We start from the raw sequence: 16464 nt of genomic DNA, 5'->3' as shown, positions 1-16464 counted from the left end.
ACTTCAACAAAGGGGTAGGAGGGCGGGTAATGGAATCGACATGAGCAACATATCCCAAAGAACAACAGTTACAGAAGGTAGGTAACCGTTTTTTCTTCTTCGAGTGCTTGCTCATGTCAATTCCATTCTAGGTGAGTCACAAGCAGTATCAATGGAGGTGGGCTAGGAGTTCATGGTCTTGCAGATTGCAGCATGCTCTGCCAAAGCCTGCTTTTCTCAAGCTTTCTGGGTAAGTGCATAATGAGACGCAAATATGTGGACAGATGACCAGGTAGCAGCCTTACAGATCTCTTGGATTGGTATCTGTGCCAGGAAGGCCACTGACAATGCTTGTGCCCTAGTTGAGTGTGCTGTCACGATCACCGGTGGAGGCACCTTTGCCAGCTCATAGCAGTAGCGGATGCAGGCTGTGATCCTGGACAAAATTTTCTGAGCAGACACTGGGCAACTTTTCGTTCTGTCTGCCACCACAACAAACAACTGTGTTGACTTATGGAATGGCTTTGTTCTATCTACACAGAAGGTCAGCGTCCTCCTGATGTCCAGGGTGTGCAGCCTGTACTCCTCATCTGACACATAATGCTTTGGAAAGAAGAAGGTAAGTATATGTCCTGGCCATGAAACCAGGAAACGACCTTGGCCAGAAATGCTGGATGCGGTCGCAGCTCGACCGTATCCTGGTAGAAGACAGTATAGGGCAGCTCCGAAGTAAGTGCCCTGATCTCTGATACCCAGTGGATCAACATCACAACCAGGAACAAAACCTTCCAGGAGAGAAGCAGGAGAGAGCAGGAAGCCAGGGGCTCAAATGCAGGCCCCATGAGCCTCGACAGCATGAGATTCAGGTCCTGGGGGTGGATCCCGGACGTGTGGGTAGAGACGCTCCAGCTCTTTCAAAAAATGTGCCCCATCCAGATTGAGGTGGCAATGTAAGGTGCTGACTTTGATCTACAAAGACCTAAATTAGCTGGGACCTTGCTGCTTTAGAGGCCATTCAAGTTGGCTCCCCTCAATTTAAGAGAGGGAGCTGGAATTAGAGCATTCTGTATAAGGAGCCCTCAGCTCTGGAAAAAGCTTTCACCTCTTGAACGAAATAGCCATGGTCCCTTCCGAGCACACTGCACCAGATTTCTAATTATACAGGCTGCTGCGAAGATAGGTCTTTGGGAGAAACTAGATGTTGAGGGACAGGGAAATTTTGTTGTTATGAAGCTGATTTAATTCTGTTTTCATAATTTACACTAAGGGCATTTAGATACCCCATTTTTATTGTTTTTAATAACTCTACAAATAATAGAAGATCCTAGAGATCTGTATACCAGCATTGCCTGGCCCAAGGTGGAGCCATCTGAATGACTCTGGTCTTGCCTTGCCTTGCCTGATCTTTCTTACCACCAATGAAAAGAAGAGTGAAAAGAGATACAGATGTCTGCTCCACACCAACAAAATCACATTTGTTACTGAGTTCCTATTCGTCTCTGCTGTGAAGCAAAAACAAGGAGAGTTTCCATTGCAGCTTGTGGCAAAGAGACCTACGAGAAGACAGGTCTACCATGGACAGCTTCAAAAACCACTTGCACTGATTTAGTGGTCTGTAACAATTTATCTGTCTATATATTTGTTTAGTGGCAAGTCAGAAGACCACAGGAAGTATCCGGTCAGCCAAACACCAGTCTCAGAAGGCTACCACTTCCCAAAACAGGTGCTGGGAACAAACATCCCTACATGTTGAAGCAGAAAACTGTTGCTGAGCTGTCTGGAATCTATCCAGAATGGCAGGTAAGGATGTAACATTGAAGGAAATTATGTTGCTAAAAGAGCTTACACATATCATTCCAATCCAGGCTTCTTAGAACATCTAGGCCGTGATAATTTTTTAGTTATTTAAAATGGTTCTGAATCTGTATGTATAAAGAAAGCAGTTTCTGTAGAGTTATGTTGGTGACACCAAGTCCCAAGTTACACAGGGCATTGGCTATTATTAGATCATAAGATGAAGCTGAAAGAACACCAGAATTATTTGAAGCTGTTTAAGAATCCATTTAATAAGTACAATGTGTAACAGCAGGGTATGACAGCTCTAGAGCTAAAGATAGTACATGAACAATAAACTGCACATACAATGTTATTTCCAGAAATGCTTGTCCAGAGCCTTTCCCCTTTAGATAAGAAGGCTCTATAGACTAGTCTGAGTTGTTTATCCACTTGATGCACTCATAAATGCAGCTTTCTAAGTCCTCTCTATGCTCAAGTTGCATCAGGTTAGAGGCTAAATTTACAAAATGGCAGCTGGTCTAGGGATCAGACTAAACTGAGCCACAATTTTGAAACTCATCAAATATGGCAGTAGTCCTATCACAGTCAATTATTTCAGCTTTCTACACTAGCTTTCAGGGTTTTTTTTCAATTATTAATACCTACAATTTTTGATCTAGTTATTATTACCTCAAGATACAATGAAAGAAAACCGCACTGTCCGGAATCCTCAAAAGTGGCACAGGTTTCCAGGGGAACCAACACATTACATTGCCATAACTCCTTTTTGCAATTAGGGCAGATCCCTCTGATTTCACATTACTGCCAAGTCAGTAAGTTAGGTAACACGGGGACAACCAAAAGGTCAAACAGTCAAATCTTTTGGCGGCACTACATTTTGCCTTTTCCCATTCTCTGTTATTCTTAGTTCTCCAGTTGTCTTGCAGGTACTGGCAGAGATTCCATCATTAAGACACAGGACAAATCCACAATATTTTTGAAATGTTTAAAGTATTTTTCTTTTCACTCACTGTTTATACCACCACTTCACAAGGGCAGAACAGAAACATATTTCTTCACTAAAATTATTTTCTTTCATCACACGATGCATGTATTGGTTACTGTTAGTTTCTTGTGAGAGCTGTGTTGCTTGCATTTATTTTATTTTATTTTTTAAGAAAAAGTGCAGAGTTTGTTTTGAAAACCTAAACCAAGATCCAGATATGAAGAATTATATGGACTTTATATACTGAAAATTAAGAGGTTGAGCAGGCAGAAATCTCAGTCCTAATGTTTCTTTAAATCAAAGAGAGAAGAAAAATGTATCTAATAGTAGCTTAAACAAACAAAACTGTGGTGGTGAACTGCCTTTCACTGTTAATGGAAGAGATACCCATTGGGATAGCTAATTCAGTTATTAATCAGAACAGATGACTTTGATCTTACTGTGAGGCAAGCAAAATATCCACTGACCAAGCATTAAGATTTGTGTCCCAAAATTGCTGAAGAAGAATTCAATCAAATTAAAAGATAATGCTATCACATGGTTAGCCTTTGAAATGCAACGACAAGGTAATAAATCATGCAAAATGGCAACTGAAAACACTGATCTAACACAAAAGGCAATTACGTGAAAGCACTATCCATCTCTGACACGTCCAACAGGTTTCCTGAGCATTTATAAATAAAAATGTGGGTATGCTTTAGATGCAAAGTTCAAAACAAAACGTAATCTAGAAACTAAAGTCCATAGAGCAAAACACCAGGGGGAACAAAGTGACCAGTCCACCACACATCATATAAACAAAGCTACTTCTCAATGTCAGCATGAGGGAGACACAATCAAAATAACTAAATTCTATTGGCTATCATTAGATACTAAATCACAAATGCCAAAGTCAATACCAAAATAATTCACAGTTGAACAACACAGACCTAATGGTAAAATCTTGCTTTTCCATGCTGTGGCCATGCAAGGTGGGGAAGAGGAGAAATGCTGGCTGTGCTCTGGATCCCTTAGTGATCCTGCCAGTGCAACATACAATGGCTTAGGAAGGCTGAGGCAACACACTTTCTAGTTCACTGCTGCTTTGACTGAGATTAGCACATAAAGCCATCTATCAAATGGTGAGTGCAGCATACAGAGTCCAGGGACGGTGGAGGACTTGTTACACTCCTTCAAGATAGCACTAAGTGTATCCTGCCCATGGAGGTGCTGGCAAAAAGGTAATGTCGAATCCTCTTTCTTCAAACAATGCACTCCAAACCAAAAAAGAACAAGGTTTAGCTCAAAATGAATAACTATCATTATTACCAAATTAAACCCGGCCCTACAGCTCAGAGGAATAATTGCTTTCCAAAAATTCTAAACAACTTATTCATTGTCATCTCTGATTGGATCATTTTGAAATATTGTGATAACACTTTATACAACTGGATCAAATTCTGCTCTCACTTATGTCAACTTCGTTTGCTCCTTCTTAAAGAATTTAATTCATATTCTTCATTGTGCAGGTAAGCATACTGGACAGAATATTGGTAAGCATACTGGACAGAATGCTCAGATTATAAAAATATTTAAATAGAGAGTGAACATTTTTGCTACAATAGCCCAATTCCTTCCCTACTAACAGAAATAAACCTTCTCTCAGGAATCTCTTACTCCCCTCTTGCTCCTCCCCAAAATGTAACATTCGACAACAAGCCACAATACAACATATCACAAGAAATACTGCATATTACAAGCACAAAAGGCAAACCACAGGACAACAGTTACTCCAGAAACCACCTCCTAGTAATGCGCTGAAACGTGCCTGACATTTCAAAATAAACATTTTAGCACTGAGCAAAATTCCATCTCTAGGCACCACAAATGGAGATGAGTATTTCTACGTGCAGAGTAGGTAATGTTCACCTCTCACCACTATTTACTGTTTTAAACGGCCTTTAAATATATTACTAATTAGATTACCTGTCACAGATCACATTACAAATTATTGCTACCCCTACTCAAATTTATCTTTATCCTCGTGTTTTTCCTTCTTTTCTTTAACTTTACCCTTTCAGGGATACCTATGTTTTGACAGTATTTGATAAAGTCCTTCAGGCATTTTAGAAGAGGGTTTAAACAGGTCAAATATTAAAGAAATTATTTCAAATTCCTTTGAAAATATTTTGTGCATAAAAACTGCTTGTATTCTTATGGGGACTGATCTCTCTCTTTAATATACCTTTCTGTATCACCCCATATAATTCAGGCTAGGATCTATCATCTTCTCTATATATTCTAACCATCCTTGAGATGATGCACCAAGTTTGGTCTGTTTAGTCCTATTAATACAAAAACCTGTGTTTAAACTGCATTCAGATTGCAAAATTCATATCTCAAAAGTGAGGACATGTCAAAATTAAGGTTGCCATGGCTATCTGAATTTGGTGTTCTTGTGTATATGCATCATGACAGAAAAGTCCCATACGATGTTGAGCAAGACTCACAACAGTTTTCAAACTGCCTATGGACTTCAGAGTACACTCCAACCCTTCTCATGCTTGTACATCAGGGGCAGGTCTCTCTGTGACCAGCTCCCAGCCCTGTCTGTCTGTGTAGACTTCCACCTCTCTAGAGCTCCTTACCCTTCCTCTTATGAGTTTTAGGAAGCTCCTTCTCCAGCCATCAACTCCTTCTCAAGGTTTTTCTCCTGGACACACTACCTCAGCCAAGCCTTTTCCAGAATTAATGAAGGTCCTGCTCCCTTCCTGATCTCTCTCTCTCTTATGAGTACGGTGAGATTAACTGCCTTCTTTCCCAGTATTCCTTGCTACAGCCTTTAATCTCAGCTTCCCCAGAAATGCACCCCCAGAATGTCCTGCTGCTTCAACAAAGTAAGAGTTGAACTGAGCCATAGGCTTGCCTTAAAGGGCCCAGAACGCTGACTTACAGGTCCAAGGTGAGATTAACTGCCAGTTACAGGTCCAAGGTGAGATTAACTGGCAGTTAATCTCACCTGTGGTTTTATGAGGGGCAGAGCTAATAAGGAGGAATAAAATACCCAACCCTAACCCTACCCAGTGTCTGCCTGAGATGGGAGCAGGATGAGGTTTAGCTAGTTGAAGCTCAGTCCTCACAAGAACTGAGGTGATCCTGGTTGACAAAGGCATGAGGATAACAAATGTCCCTTAACTTGAGGTGTTTGTCCATCTCTTGCTATACAGGTTTGAACTACACTTCTACCCTGATATAACACAACCCACTATAACACGAATTTGGATATAACAAGGTAAACCAAAGCTCTGGGGGGGAGGGGAGGGCTGTGAACTCCGGCGGATCAAAGCAAGTTCGATATAATATGGTTTCACCTATAATGCGGTAAGATTTTTTGGCTCCTGAGGACAGCGTTATATCTGGGTAGAGGTGTATATGGAACCTAGTTAGAAGATCAGGTTACAACCATATTCAGGAGGCTGTGACTGTTTCTTATAACAGCAGATATTGTGACTGTCTTCCATACCTTTGTCAGCTCAAGATTACATTGCTATAATGTGCTTGATGTACAGCAACATCTTATAACCACCTGAAACTGAACCTGGTGCAGGGTTCAGGTGTCTGTTTCTTATATGGGAGTATCATGCAGTGAGTCTAGTATACGTATTCCAGGATCTGCACTAGTTGCTTAATGGTGTTCAGGTGAAATTTAAAAAGGTGTTTCTGATTTCTAAATCTCTACATGCCTATTGACCTTCATACCTGTGGGACAACCACTCTGCGCTTGCAAAGCCTGAGCTGGAGCCCTTGTAGTATATAGTGGGTGAGCTGCTGGCATGGTGTTCTCTGTAAGGACATTTCAACTTCTGGTGTTTCTCAGCCCTATTTAAAGTAGTCTAAATGTTATGATCTTCAGGGCCTGTGCCCAAAGCTCATCTTTTCCTCCCAGCATTTGTGAAGGTGGAGACTTTTAGTGGCAGAAAAGAGGAAGTGTTTCAATATTTAATTTGCCTGTAAATTGCTGTTTGGGAGTGACACTGAATGGAATCACCAAAGTCAAGTCATAGTGACAGGACTTTTAGATATTTTAAGTTCTATCAAGAACACCTAGAATGAAGGAATTTGTGCTCTTTTTACTTTGTATAAATGTAACAAACAAAATAAAACACACCAACCCATCCTGTTATCACATATGCATACCTAGACGGCAATGCCAAGTTCTGTGCATTTTACAGGAACTGCAAACTAATATCTACTTTAATACAGATATTTTCTAACAGTCTGTACGTGAGGTTTTCCACCCTGAATTCCCACACTCCCAGCACACAATTTCACTAGATCATGGGACAGAACAGAATCAAAATGTTTACAGTCAAATGCTTTAGAAGCCTTTTCAGTGCCCCTAACAGTATTTATTAGACATTTAATGAAGTGGGATAGTTACAACACCCCCGGGTAAGCAAGGGTTGTATGCTATCAAGCAGAAACTCACAGAGGACTAAGGATTTCTTAAAATTTACTAGTAGAAAGCAAGAGCTCCAGCCTTCAGGTTAGCACTGTTTTCACAGCAGGAACTCTGGATCCAGATAGTTAAAGCATAACCCAATTCTACCACAAAAGAAAAGAGTAAATACCCATGAAGTACTGCTTGCATGTACATACCTCATTTTAAGGTTCCAAGGCATGAGGGGGGAAAGAGGAAGAAAACAGCGAATCGCACACTATATAAACTCCCTTTTCTGCGTGAATGGCTGCCTCAGTTTCAGAAGTCCTTCCTCAATAGATTGTTCTATTCCTATTCAGCAGAACTTCTCATATTGATTGCAAATAAACATAAATAAGTACACATTTCAAGTCTGCATAGCCATTCAGACTCTGCATTCTCTGGGATCCAATAAACTGCAGTTCTCCTACTAAAAGAGCTGCTGGATGCCAAATGTGCAACCAGGCAGCAGGGGGTCAGGCGCCCCCTGACAGATATCTTGACGTGTGGATCTACACACAAAAAAGTCCTCTGGGCCTCCCACAATCTACTTGCTCTGTCTTTACTCCAGTCCAGCGCTTCTCCTTGACATCCACAAAGGCATGGCCTTTTATTTTTTTTTTGTTAAGTACACTTTACGGTGTTGAGGTGCGGAGAATCTTCACACATTTTTAACATGTTCATCCACACTATCAAGAGCTATAGAAGCAGAACAAAGGGCAAAATTCAAGACTCCACTGTCAAAGTAGCGTTTCTTTACTGTTGCCTGCTAGGCCTCTGTGAGTATCTGCATCCTCCAAAAGTTGTGTCATATTAAATTTGAGAGAGAGCTTAGTTCTTAATTCCTTTTAAGCAAGTTATGCAATTCAATTACAGTTCTTTATTAATACAGCCATGACAGTATTTTTTTCCAATTGTGATTATCACAGTAGAAGGTATTTAGTTACACAGAAGGGGCAAAAGTTATATCAGTAAAATTCTGTTTGTAACACTGATTCATTTAGAAAGAATAAGCACTTTTCACAGTAAATTTGGTCTCAAAGAAAGTATTCTCTGAGTATAGGGATCCAGTATCAACAACTTTCCCATAAGAATTTTATTCTGTTTCAAACATATTTCATTAAAGAAAGCTGTTCTCTCTCAATATCTATGCAATATATGGCTTTTCATCAAATCGTTCATTTTCTTTAAACACACCTCTGACAAAAGAGATATTGTACTTTGACACTGACAGGTACTGGCACCTTCTCTACCTGGACATGATTCTAAAGGCAAGATTCCATGTGGTCACATACTATTTGGAAGCAACTGTTACCATTTTACTTTGTCACAGGAATATGTTGATCATGTGTTCCTGTAGCTTATACACTAACTGATCATCCAGAAGAGAAAATTACAGAATTCAGCAAAGATCTGAAAATGAACATTTCCTGCTCCTTTAAGCCCTGATCTGCAGCCAACTGTAACTGTAACATCTCTGACACAGCTCCATAAACTATCTTCTCAACCTTAATGAGGTTGCCAAGCAACTAGTACAAGTTCAGAAGAATCTGGGAAATGATACTGAGTCCTCAGCAAGATACAGCTATATAAAGATGTAATGGAATTCACACATCTGTATGCAGTCTGTCCAGTGCTTGAAAATATTTACCAAATGAACTGATCAAAAAGTCAGAAAAATATAAGATTAACTCAGGGAAATAAAATACTTCAGTTCCAACTATGTTTTTAACCAGATTATGATAGAGGTCTCCAACAAGATGCATACGCTTTTAAAGTTCCTAAATTCTTCAGGGGGTACATAAATTAATGGCTACCTCTGAAATAAATGTGATGTGCTTAATAGCAAATATACAAGAAGGTATGATTATGTATGAAATGATTTAATGATGGAATACACCAGAAGTATGTGTTTTATTCCAGTATTTCTGGAGATATGTCAGTAATAAAAATCAGCCTTAAGAGAGTATGGCTGTTTGATCAGCTTTTATTCACTTAAAATCAGCTCTATAGTAGCTTCTTCATATTTTAGAAGGGAATGTGTCGCATGAACACACAACCACAAGTGACAAATAAAGTACAGATATCAGTTAGAGACTGCCACCCAGCCAAGTGGGTAAGTCCATAAAACTAGGTTGGGAGAAGGGCCAGCCAATATTTAGAAAAAGGGGGCACAATGCATACGAAACTGTGCTGTGCTGGAAGGGCCCATCCTAGAGGCTTTGCATGCATGCTTACCAGGGCAGTATGCATCAACGTCCAGTTTCTGTGCTGAAGTGAGCGTTGGTGAGCCAAGCTCAGACTCTGGGATTCGAGGGCTCTCAACAAACTTTGCCTTCCTCAGGGGGGCTAAGGAGAAGGAGGGGGAAGAAAGAAAGAGAGGTCAAGAGTAAGGGAAACAGCAGGCAACAGATGGAAGCACTTAACTAAATGACACACTGTGTCAGACTCATATTAAGTTACCCTTTTTTTTGTGTGCCAGAAAAAAAATGATCTGCATTCTTCACAAAGGAGATGGGCTTGTTGTAAAGCTACAGCAAACTGCAAAGTCTTACTTTAAAGCGTGCAAGCACTGAAGCACAGTTCTTGGTTGTCTAAACACTGGCTTTTTCCCCCTCCCCTCTCTAAAATTAATCTTTTATGAGGAACAAATGAACCTGGATTCAACAACTACAGAAAGGCTAAGATCATAGAGAAGAAAACAGAGCCTGCTAAGTTTTAAGGTATTTTGAACAAGAATGGCTAGATAATTAAAATGCTTCCTTTGAACAGAAACTTTAGCTTCAAAATATCAGTGGCACTCAATATCTTCTGCTCTAGAAAATTCAGTATTAAATATGAGTTATCTGACTACACAGCTTAAGAAGGAAATTGATCACCTCGCTTCGCCTTGCAAGCCCAGGAGGCCCAAGAGAGTTAACAGAAAGAAGCAAAAGAAAAAAGAAAAAATTTTTTTGACTCAGATGTTGCCCAAGCTGATATAGTAAGGAAAAACTGACTTCTACAGCAATGTGATTTTAGCAACAAATTTGAGCTGCGAGCATTGGCATTAGGCTTTAGGATGTTTGTGTGTAATGAAATGCAATTTATAAAAACACTTTCAATGCTGAGATTTTAAACAAAAAATATTGCCAGCCATTAGAAACAAATCTAGGAAAATAGTTAATATATGCAGAAAAGATTGGATAAAGTTATATAAACATTCAAAGTGGAACTGTTATGAAAATTACACCTGAATGGAACTCTCACATATCCACTAAAGTCCGAGTGTAATCTGAAAAGTTACTTAGAAATAATATCATGAGTTTAATGGTTTAATGTCTCTCAGCAACTCAAATATCTTCAATTTACAATTAAAAAGATTCTTTTATGCCTGCCAATCCTGCAAGTTTTAAATATGGGAACTGAAAGTCAAGCTGGGTTCTTTCCTTCTCAGGTACTATGTATCACGTGTAATAAAGGCTCTACAGGTCAAATAATATCCTTAATGGTAGCTATGAATCCCATTGTTGCTAATACATGTAACTGCAGGGTTAACTGACTTGCTACATGATTGGAAATTAGTTAATGGTTCTGCTGATGCAAAAGAAGGAATACAATCCAGCTCACTTTCTCTAACTGCATTGTTTCTACAGTACTAACAGAAATAAAAAGGGGGAACATTTACATCAATCACAAAAGCAAAGAGCTATGAGACAGAATACATGCAGGAGACCAAATTCTGCTCTCTGTTACATTGCTATAAATGCTGAGCAACTCCAATGACTTGAGTACAATTACTCAGAATTTACACTGGTGTAACTGAGAACAGAATGTGTTCCAGGGGAGTTGAGCTGATGACTAAGAAGGTGCCATTTCTATACTGTCACTTTTCTGAATACAACCACACATTAGGTGATACTGAGTATATGTACTACAGTCACTCTGGGCTTCTAGGGTATGCTGTGCAACACAGCCCACACCATGCAATATGATAAGTTTAAAATTCCAAGTTATTAGTATGGAAATGATAAAAATTGCATCAGCTGAGAGTTTGAGAAAACAGCCAGCAACACAAAAAATGTTCCCAGAATTCTGATATGGTGATAGAAGAGGAGCTTTTGATTAAAACAGGTAACTATAAGGAGAATACTACTGTAACATTTAGAACCAACCCAGATAATCATCCCACACAGATCATTTTACTAATATTGCAGCTATAATTGTACTTTCACAAAGCCATGTACTGAAATGTAGGTTTCATCCTACTGAGGAGAGTCCAGTAACATTATTCTTCCTATTTATTAAGATTTTGTAGGGCATACAACACACCCTTACATGAAATAAAGAAAACAAGCTTCATTTTGACACTGTTTAAGTAAACACTGGAAGGATTTTAATACAGGTTAAAAAGAGGTAATAACTTGTTTCTCTCTTCATAATAGTTTCTGGCTAACCAATTTTAGTGCCAGGAGTTATATAAAGCTACATTTACATGACATTAAATCAAAAGGAGTTATTGCAGTACAGCACATATAGCAACCTCATATGAAACGAAATGATGTACCCCAACTGCACATTCATCAAGGAATTCAGGTAGCATCATAAATCATAAGATTGAGGCTTACGGTGGTTACTTTGTGTCATAAGGACCACAAGATGGAATCACTTATTTAATTCTTGTACACTTGTGGGGAGCAGAAATAAAATACACAAATCAAATGCATTCTTCTCCATCATTCATTGTGTGTCCCTTACCCTCCTTACAGCTGCTTTCTATATCTCAGGAGGTCTCTTTTTCTTTTATTAATATATTTGTTTAGAGTTCAGTCTTAGATAAATTCCACAAAAACAGATGCACATGTAAAGTGTGTGATGACCATGACATGCATTTAAATATATTTTTATATATTTTTTTAAATTTTGCCCTTCTCCACAACTCTGACACTCTGCTGCTTTTCAACTTTTCATCTTCCCCACTTCCTCATTTAGGGCCAACTCATATAAAACATATAAGTACATGTATGAATCCATTCCTGTTCTGAACAACACTTATGCATAGGATTATGTCCCATTGACTTCAATGGGATTGAAGCATGTACTTACGTGGTGTTATGAACAGGGATGCTTTCTTGAATCAGGGCCCAGCGAAGTACATTTTAAAATATGTTCCATACAACATATAAAACTGTTTGTATTTCGTCCTTTTCTTCATGTCATATCTTTATTTCGCTGAGTACAACTCCCTATATTGCTAACAGCAAGGGCTTGCATACCATGGAATAGATATAAATCAAATCCTGTTAAGCCAACAAAGGGGTAAAAGTGAATCATCATAATGACTACATCTCTCCTGCTTATATTGAAATGGACTTGGTGAAAAGTGCTGGACTGAAAACAAGGCAGCCTGAAGTCCTCTATTCATCTGCAAAAAAAGGCGTACAGCAGCACTGCATGCTTCTCCCCTTCCCAACTCAGGATCACTCTGTCACTGTACCTCAACTTTGTCCTGAAGATACTACTAATGGAGGCCAAAGAGTAATACTGTCTCTATGCTGATTTTATGGATATGGATCTCAGTCAGAAAATAGACTGAGAACATGAAGTGCTGTCAGATGATAAAATAGCAGGGTTGGAAAGGACCTCAGGAGATCACCTAGTCCAACCCCCTGCTCAAAGCAGGACCCATCCCCAGACAAATTTTTGCCCCAGATCCCTAAATGGCCTCCTCAAGGCTTGAACTCACAACCCTGGGTTAAGCAAGCCAATGCTCAAACGACTGAGCTATCTATCCCTGGAGTGGATTTGATTGTGTGACAAGAAACAAAAGGCTTTGTACCGCATTCCCAGTTCCACAGAAAAGACGGTTACTCACCTTTGTAACTGTTGTTCTTCGAGATGTGTTGCTCATATCCATTCCAATTAGGTGTGCGTGCGCCGCGTGCACCTTCGTCGGAGACTTTTTACCCTAGCAACACTCGGTGGGCCAGCAGGTCACCCCCTGGAGTGGCGCCGGTATGGCGCCTGATATATACCCCTGCTGGCCCGCCCGCTCCTCAGTTCCTTCTTGCCGGCTACTCCGACAGTGGGGAAGGAAGGCGGGTGTGGAATGGATATGAGCAACACATCTCGAAGAACAGTTACAAAGGTGAGTAACCGTCTTTTCTTCTTCGAGTGCTTGCTCATATCCATTCCAATTAGGTGATTCCCAAGCCTTACCTAGGCGGTGGGGTCAGAGCGAGACGTTGCGGAGTGTAAAACCGCTGCGCTGAAAGCGGCATCATCTCTAGCTTGCTGGATCAGTGCATAGTATGATGCAAAGGTGTGAACAGAAGACCAGGTGGCAGCACGGCAGACTTCCTGTATGGGGACATGAGCCAAAAACGCGGCCGACGAAGCCTGAGCCCTGGTAGAATGGGTGGTAAGGGCCCCCGTTGGCACGCGGGCCAAGTCGTAACATGTCCTGATGCGGGACGTGACCCAGGATGCAATACGCTGGGAGGAGATTGCCATGCCTCTCATGCATTCCGCTACTGCCACAAACAATTGTGGTGAACATCGGAAGGGTTTAGTTCTCTCAATGTAGAACGCGAGAGCCCTTTGGACATCCAAGGAATGGAGCTGTTGCTCTCTTCGGGATGAATGCGGCTTTGGGTAAAAGACTGGCAGGAAGACGTCTTGGTTAATATGGAAGGCGGAGACGACCTTAGGGAGGAACGCCGGGTGTGGTCGCAGCTGTACCTTGTCCTTATGGAACACCGTATACGGAGGGTCCACGATCAGAGCCCGAAGCTCTGAGACTCGCCGAGCCGATGTGATAGCGACTAGGAAGGCCACTTTCCGGGACAGGTACAGCAGCGAGCATGTGGCTAAGGGTTCAAAGGGGGGCGCCATGAGCCTGGTCAAGACAAGGTTCAGGTCCCAAGTAGAGGTAGACCGTTTGACCTGAGGGTATAATCGCTCCAGGCCCTTGATGAATCTTGACACCATAGGGTGGGAAAACACGGACTTGCCAGCCTCGCCTGGATGGAAGGTGGATATAGCCGCGAGATGGACGCGCAGAGAGGAGATCGCCAAGCCCTGCTGCTTGAGAGACCACACGTAGTCCAAAATGGTGGGGACTAGCACGGAGAGTGGGTCGTGGCTGTGCTGGTTGCACCAGCAGCAGAAGCGTTTCCATTTCGCTAGGTAGGTTGAACGCGTGGAAGGCTTCCTGCTGCCCAACAACACTTGTTGTACTGCGTCAGAACAGCGCAACTCTGACTGGCTTAACCAGCCAGGAGCCATGCAGACAGGTGGAGGGACTGTAGATCCGGATAGCGCATCCTGCCGAAGTCCTGTGTGATCAGATCCGGCCAAGGAGGTAGGGCAATTGGATTCGCCAGGGACAGATCGAGCAGCATGGTGTACCAAGGCTGCCGCGGCCAAGCCGGAGCGATCAGGATGAGGCGGGCCTTGTCTCTTCGGACCTTGATCAGGACTCGGTGGACGAGAGGGAAGGGTGGAAAGGCGTAGAAAAGACGTCCCGTCCACGGAATGAGGAACGCGTCCGACAGGGAGCCCGGGGAGCGACCCTGTAGAGAGCAGAACACCTGGCATTTCCTGTTCGATCTGGAGGCGAACAGATCTATCTGGGGAAACCCCCACCTCCGGAAAACGGAATAGAGGACGTCCGGACGGATGGACCATTCGTGGGACAGAAAGGATCTGCTCAGGTGATCCGCAAGGGTGTTCCGCACTCCCGGGAGAAAGGAGGCCACTAGATGAATAGAGTGGGCTCTGCAAAAGTCCCACAGACGTATTGCTTCCTGACACAGCGGGGAGGACCGGGTCCCGCCCTGCTTGTTGATGTAATACATGGCTGTTGTGTTGTCCGTGAATACCGCGACACAACGGCCGTGCAAATGGCGTTGGAATGTCTGGCATGCTAGGCGAACTGCCCGCAGCTCCCGCACATTGATGTGAAGAGTCAACTCTCTCTGTGACCATAGACCCTGTGTACGCAGGGCCCCCAGGTGCGCACCCCAGCCCAGCGATGACGCGTCCGTTGTCAGGGACACTGAGGGCTGAGGGGCGTGAAACGGTAGGCCCGCACACACTTGGGAGGGCGTTGTCCACCAGCCTAGGGAACCTAGAATCTTCGGTGGAATCGTTACAATTGTGTCTATGGCGTCCCTGCCCGATTGATAGACCGACGTGAGCCAGGCCTGCAGCGGGCGCATGTGGAGTCTTGCATGCTTGGTGACGAAGGTGCATGCGGCCATGTGCCCCAGAAGAGCGAGGCACGTTCGAGCAGACGTGGTCGGGAAGGCCTGTAGGCTTGTGACCATGGACACTATGGCTTGGAATCGGTGCCGGGGGAGGCTGGTCGTCGCAAGGTTGGAGTCCAGCATTGCCCCGATGAACTCTATGCTCTGCGTAGGCACCAGAGTGGACTTGTCCGGGTTGATGGTCAAGCCTAGACTCGCAAACAGCTCCATGATGATGGTGATGTGCCCGGTCACCTGCGCCTCCGATGTGCCTCGAATGAGCCAGTCGTCAAGGTAAGGGAAGACACGGATACGACGACGGCGCAGGGCAGCGGCGACGACCGCCATACACTTGGTGAATACCCGGGGGGCCGAGGAGAGCCCAAAGGGGAGGACCGTGAATTGGTAGTGGTCCTGATTTACCACAAAGTGAAGATACCGCCTGTGCGGGGGAAAGATCGCAATGTGGAAGTAAGCGTCCTTCATGTCGAGAGCGGCGTACCAATCTCCGGGATCCAGGGAAGGAATGAGGGTTCCTAAGGTTACCATGCGGAACTTGAACTTTTTGATGAATTTGTTCAGGCCTCGCAGGTCCAGGATGGGTCGAAGGCCCCCTTTTGACTTGGGGATTAAGAAGTACCGGGAATAAAACCCCTTGCCCCTCAGCTCCCTTGGCACCTCCTTTATAGCTCCTATGAGCAGGAGCTTGCGAACCTCCTGGATGATAAGTTGCTCATGAGAGGGGTCCCTGAAGAGGGACGAGGAGGGAGGATGGGAGGGGGGTGGAGAAATAAACTGAAGATGGTAACCAAACTCCACCGTGCGCAGGACCCAACGATCCGAAGTTAGCTGGGACCATGACGGCAGGAAGGGGCGGAGGCGGTTGAGGAAATGAAGTGGATCCAGGGAAGGGATTGGTAAGCTGCTCTTGGGCGCACCTTCAAAAGTTCGCCTTGGGTCCCTGCGGTGGCTTGTTGGACCCAGAAGTGTTACCCCTTTGAGGACCTGACTGACGT

At 43.0% G+C, this 16464-nt stretch overlaps 1 protein-coding gene across 9 annotated transcripts in view; it reads right to left on the bottom strand.

Moving 5' to 3' along the window:
- Positions 1-16464, bottom strand: part of TANC2 (tetratricopeptide repeat, ankyrin repeat and coiled-coil containing 2) — a 628479-nt gene that overhangs the window by 203561 nt on the left and 408454 nt on the right. For 6 of the 9 annotated variants that reach the window (XM_050934871.1, XM_050934879.1, XM_050934877.1 and 3 more), the window contains one exon: positions 9459-9569. The exons of the other annotated variants lie outside the window; for them this stretch is intronic. In XM_050934871.1, the coding sequence (XP_050790828.1) occupies positions 9459-9569 (111 nt within the window). The remainder of the gene's footprint in view (positions 1-9458; positions 9570-16464) is intronic. 9 annotated transcript variants of the gene reach the window in all.

Source organism: Gopherus flavomarginatus, chromosome 25 (assembly GCF_025201925.1).
Source record: "Gopherus flavomarginatus isolate rGopFla2 chromosome 25, rGopFla2.mat.asm, whole genome shotgun sequence".
NCBI lineage: Eukaryota > Metazoa > Chordata > Testudines > Testudinidae > Gopherus > Gopherus flavomarginatus.
Note: the sequence above shows the minus strand (reverse complement) of the source record. Positions and strands in the feature narration are given on the sequence as shown.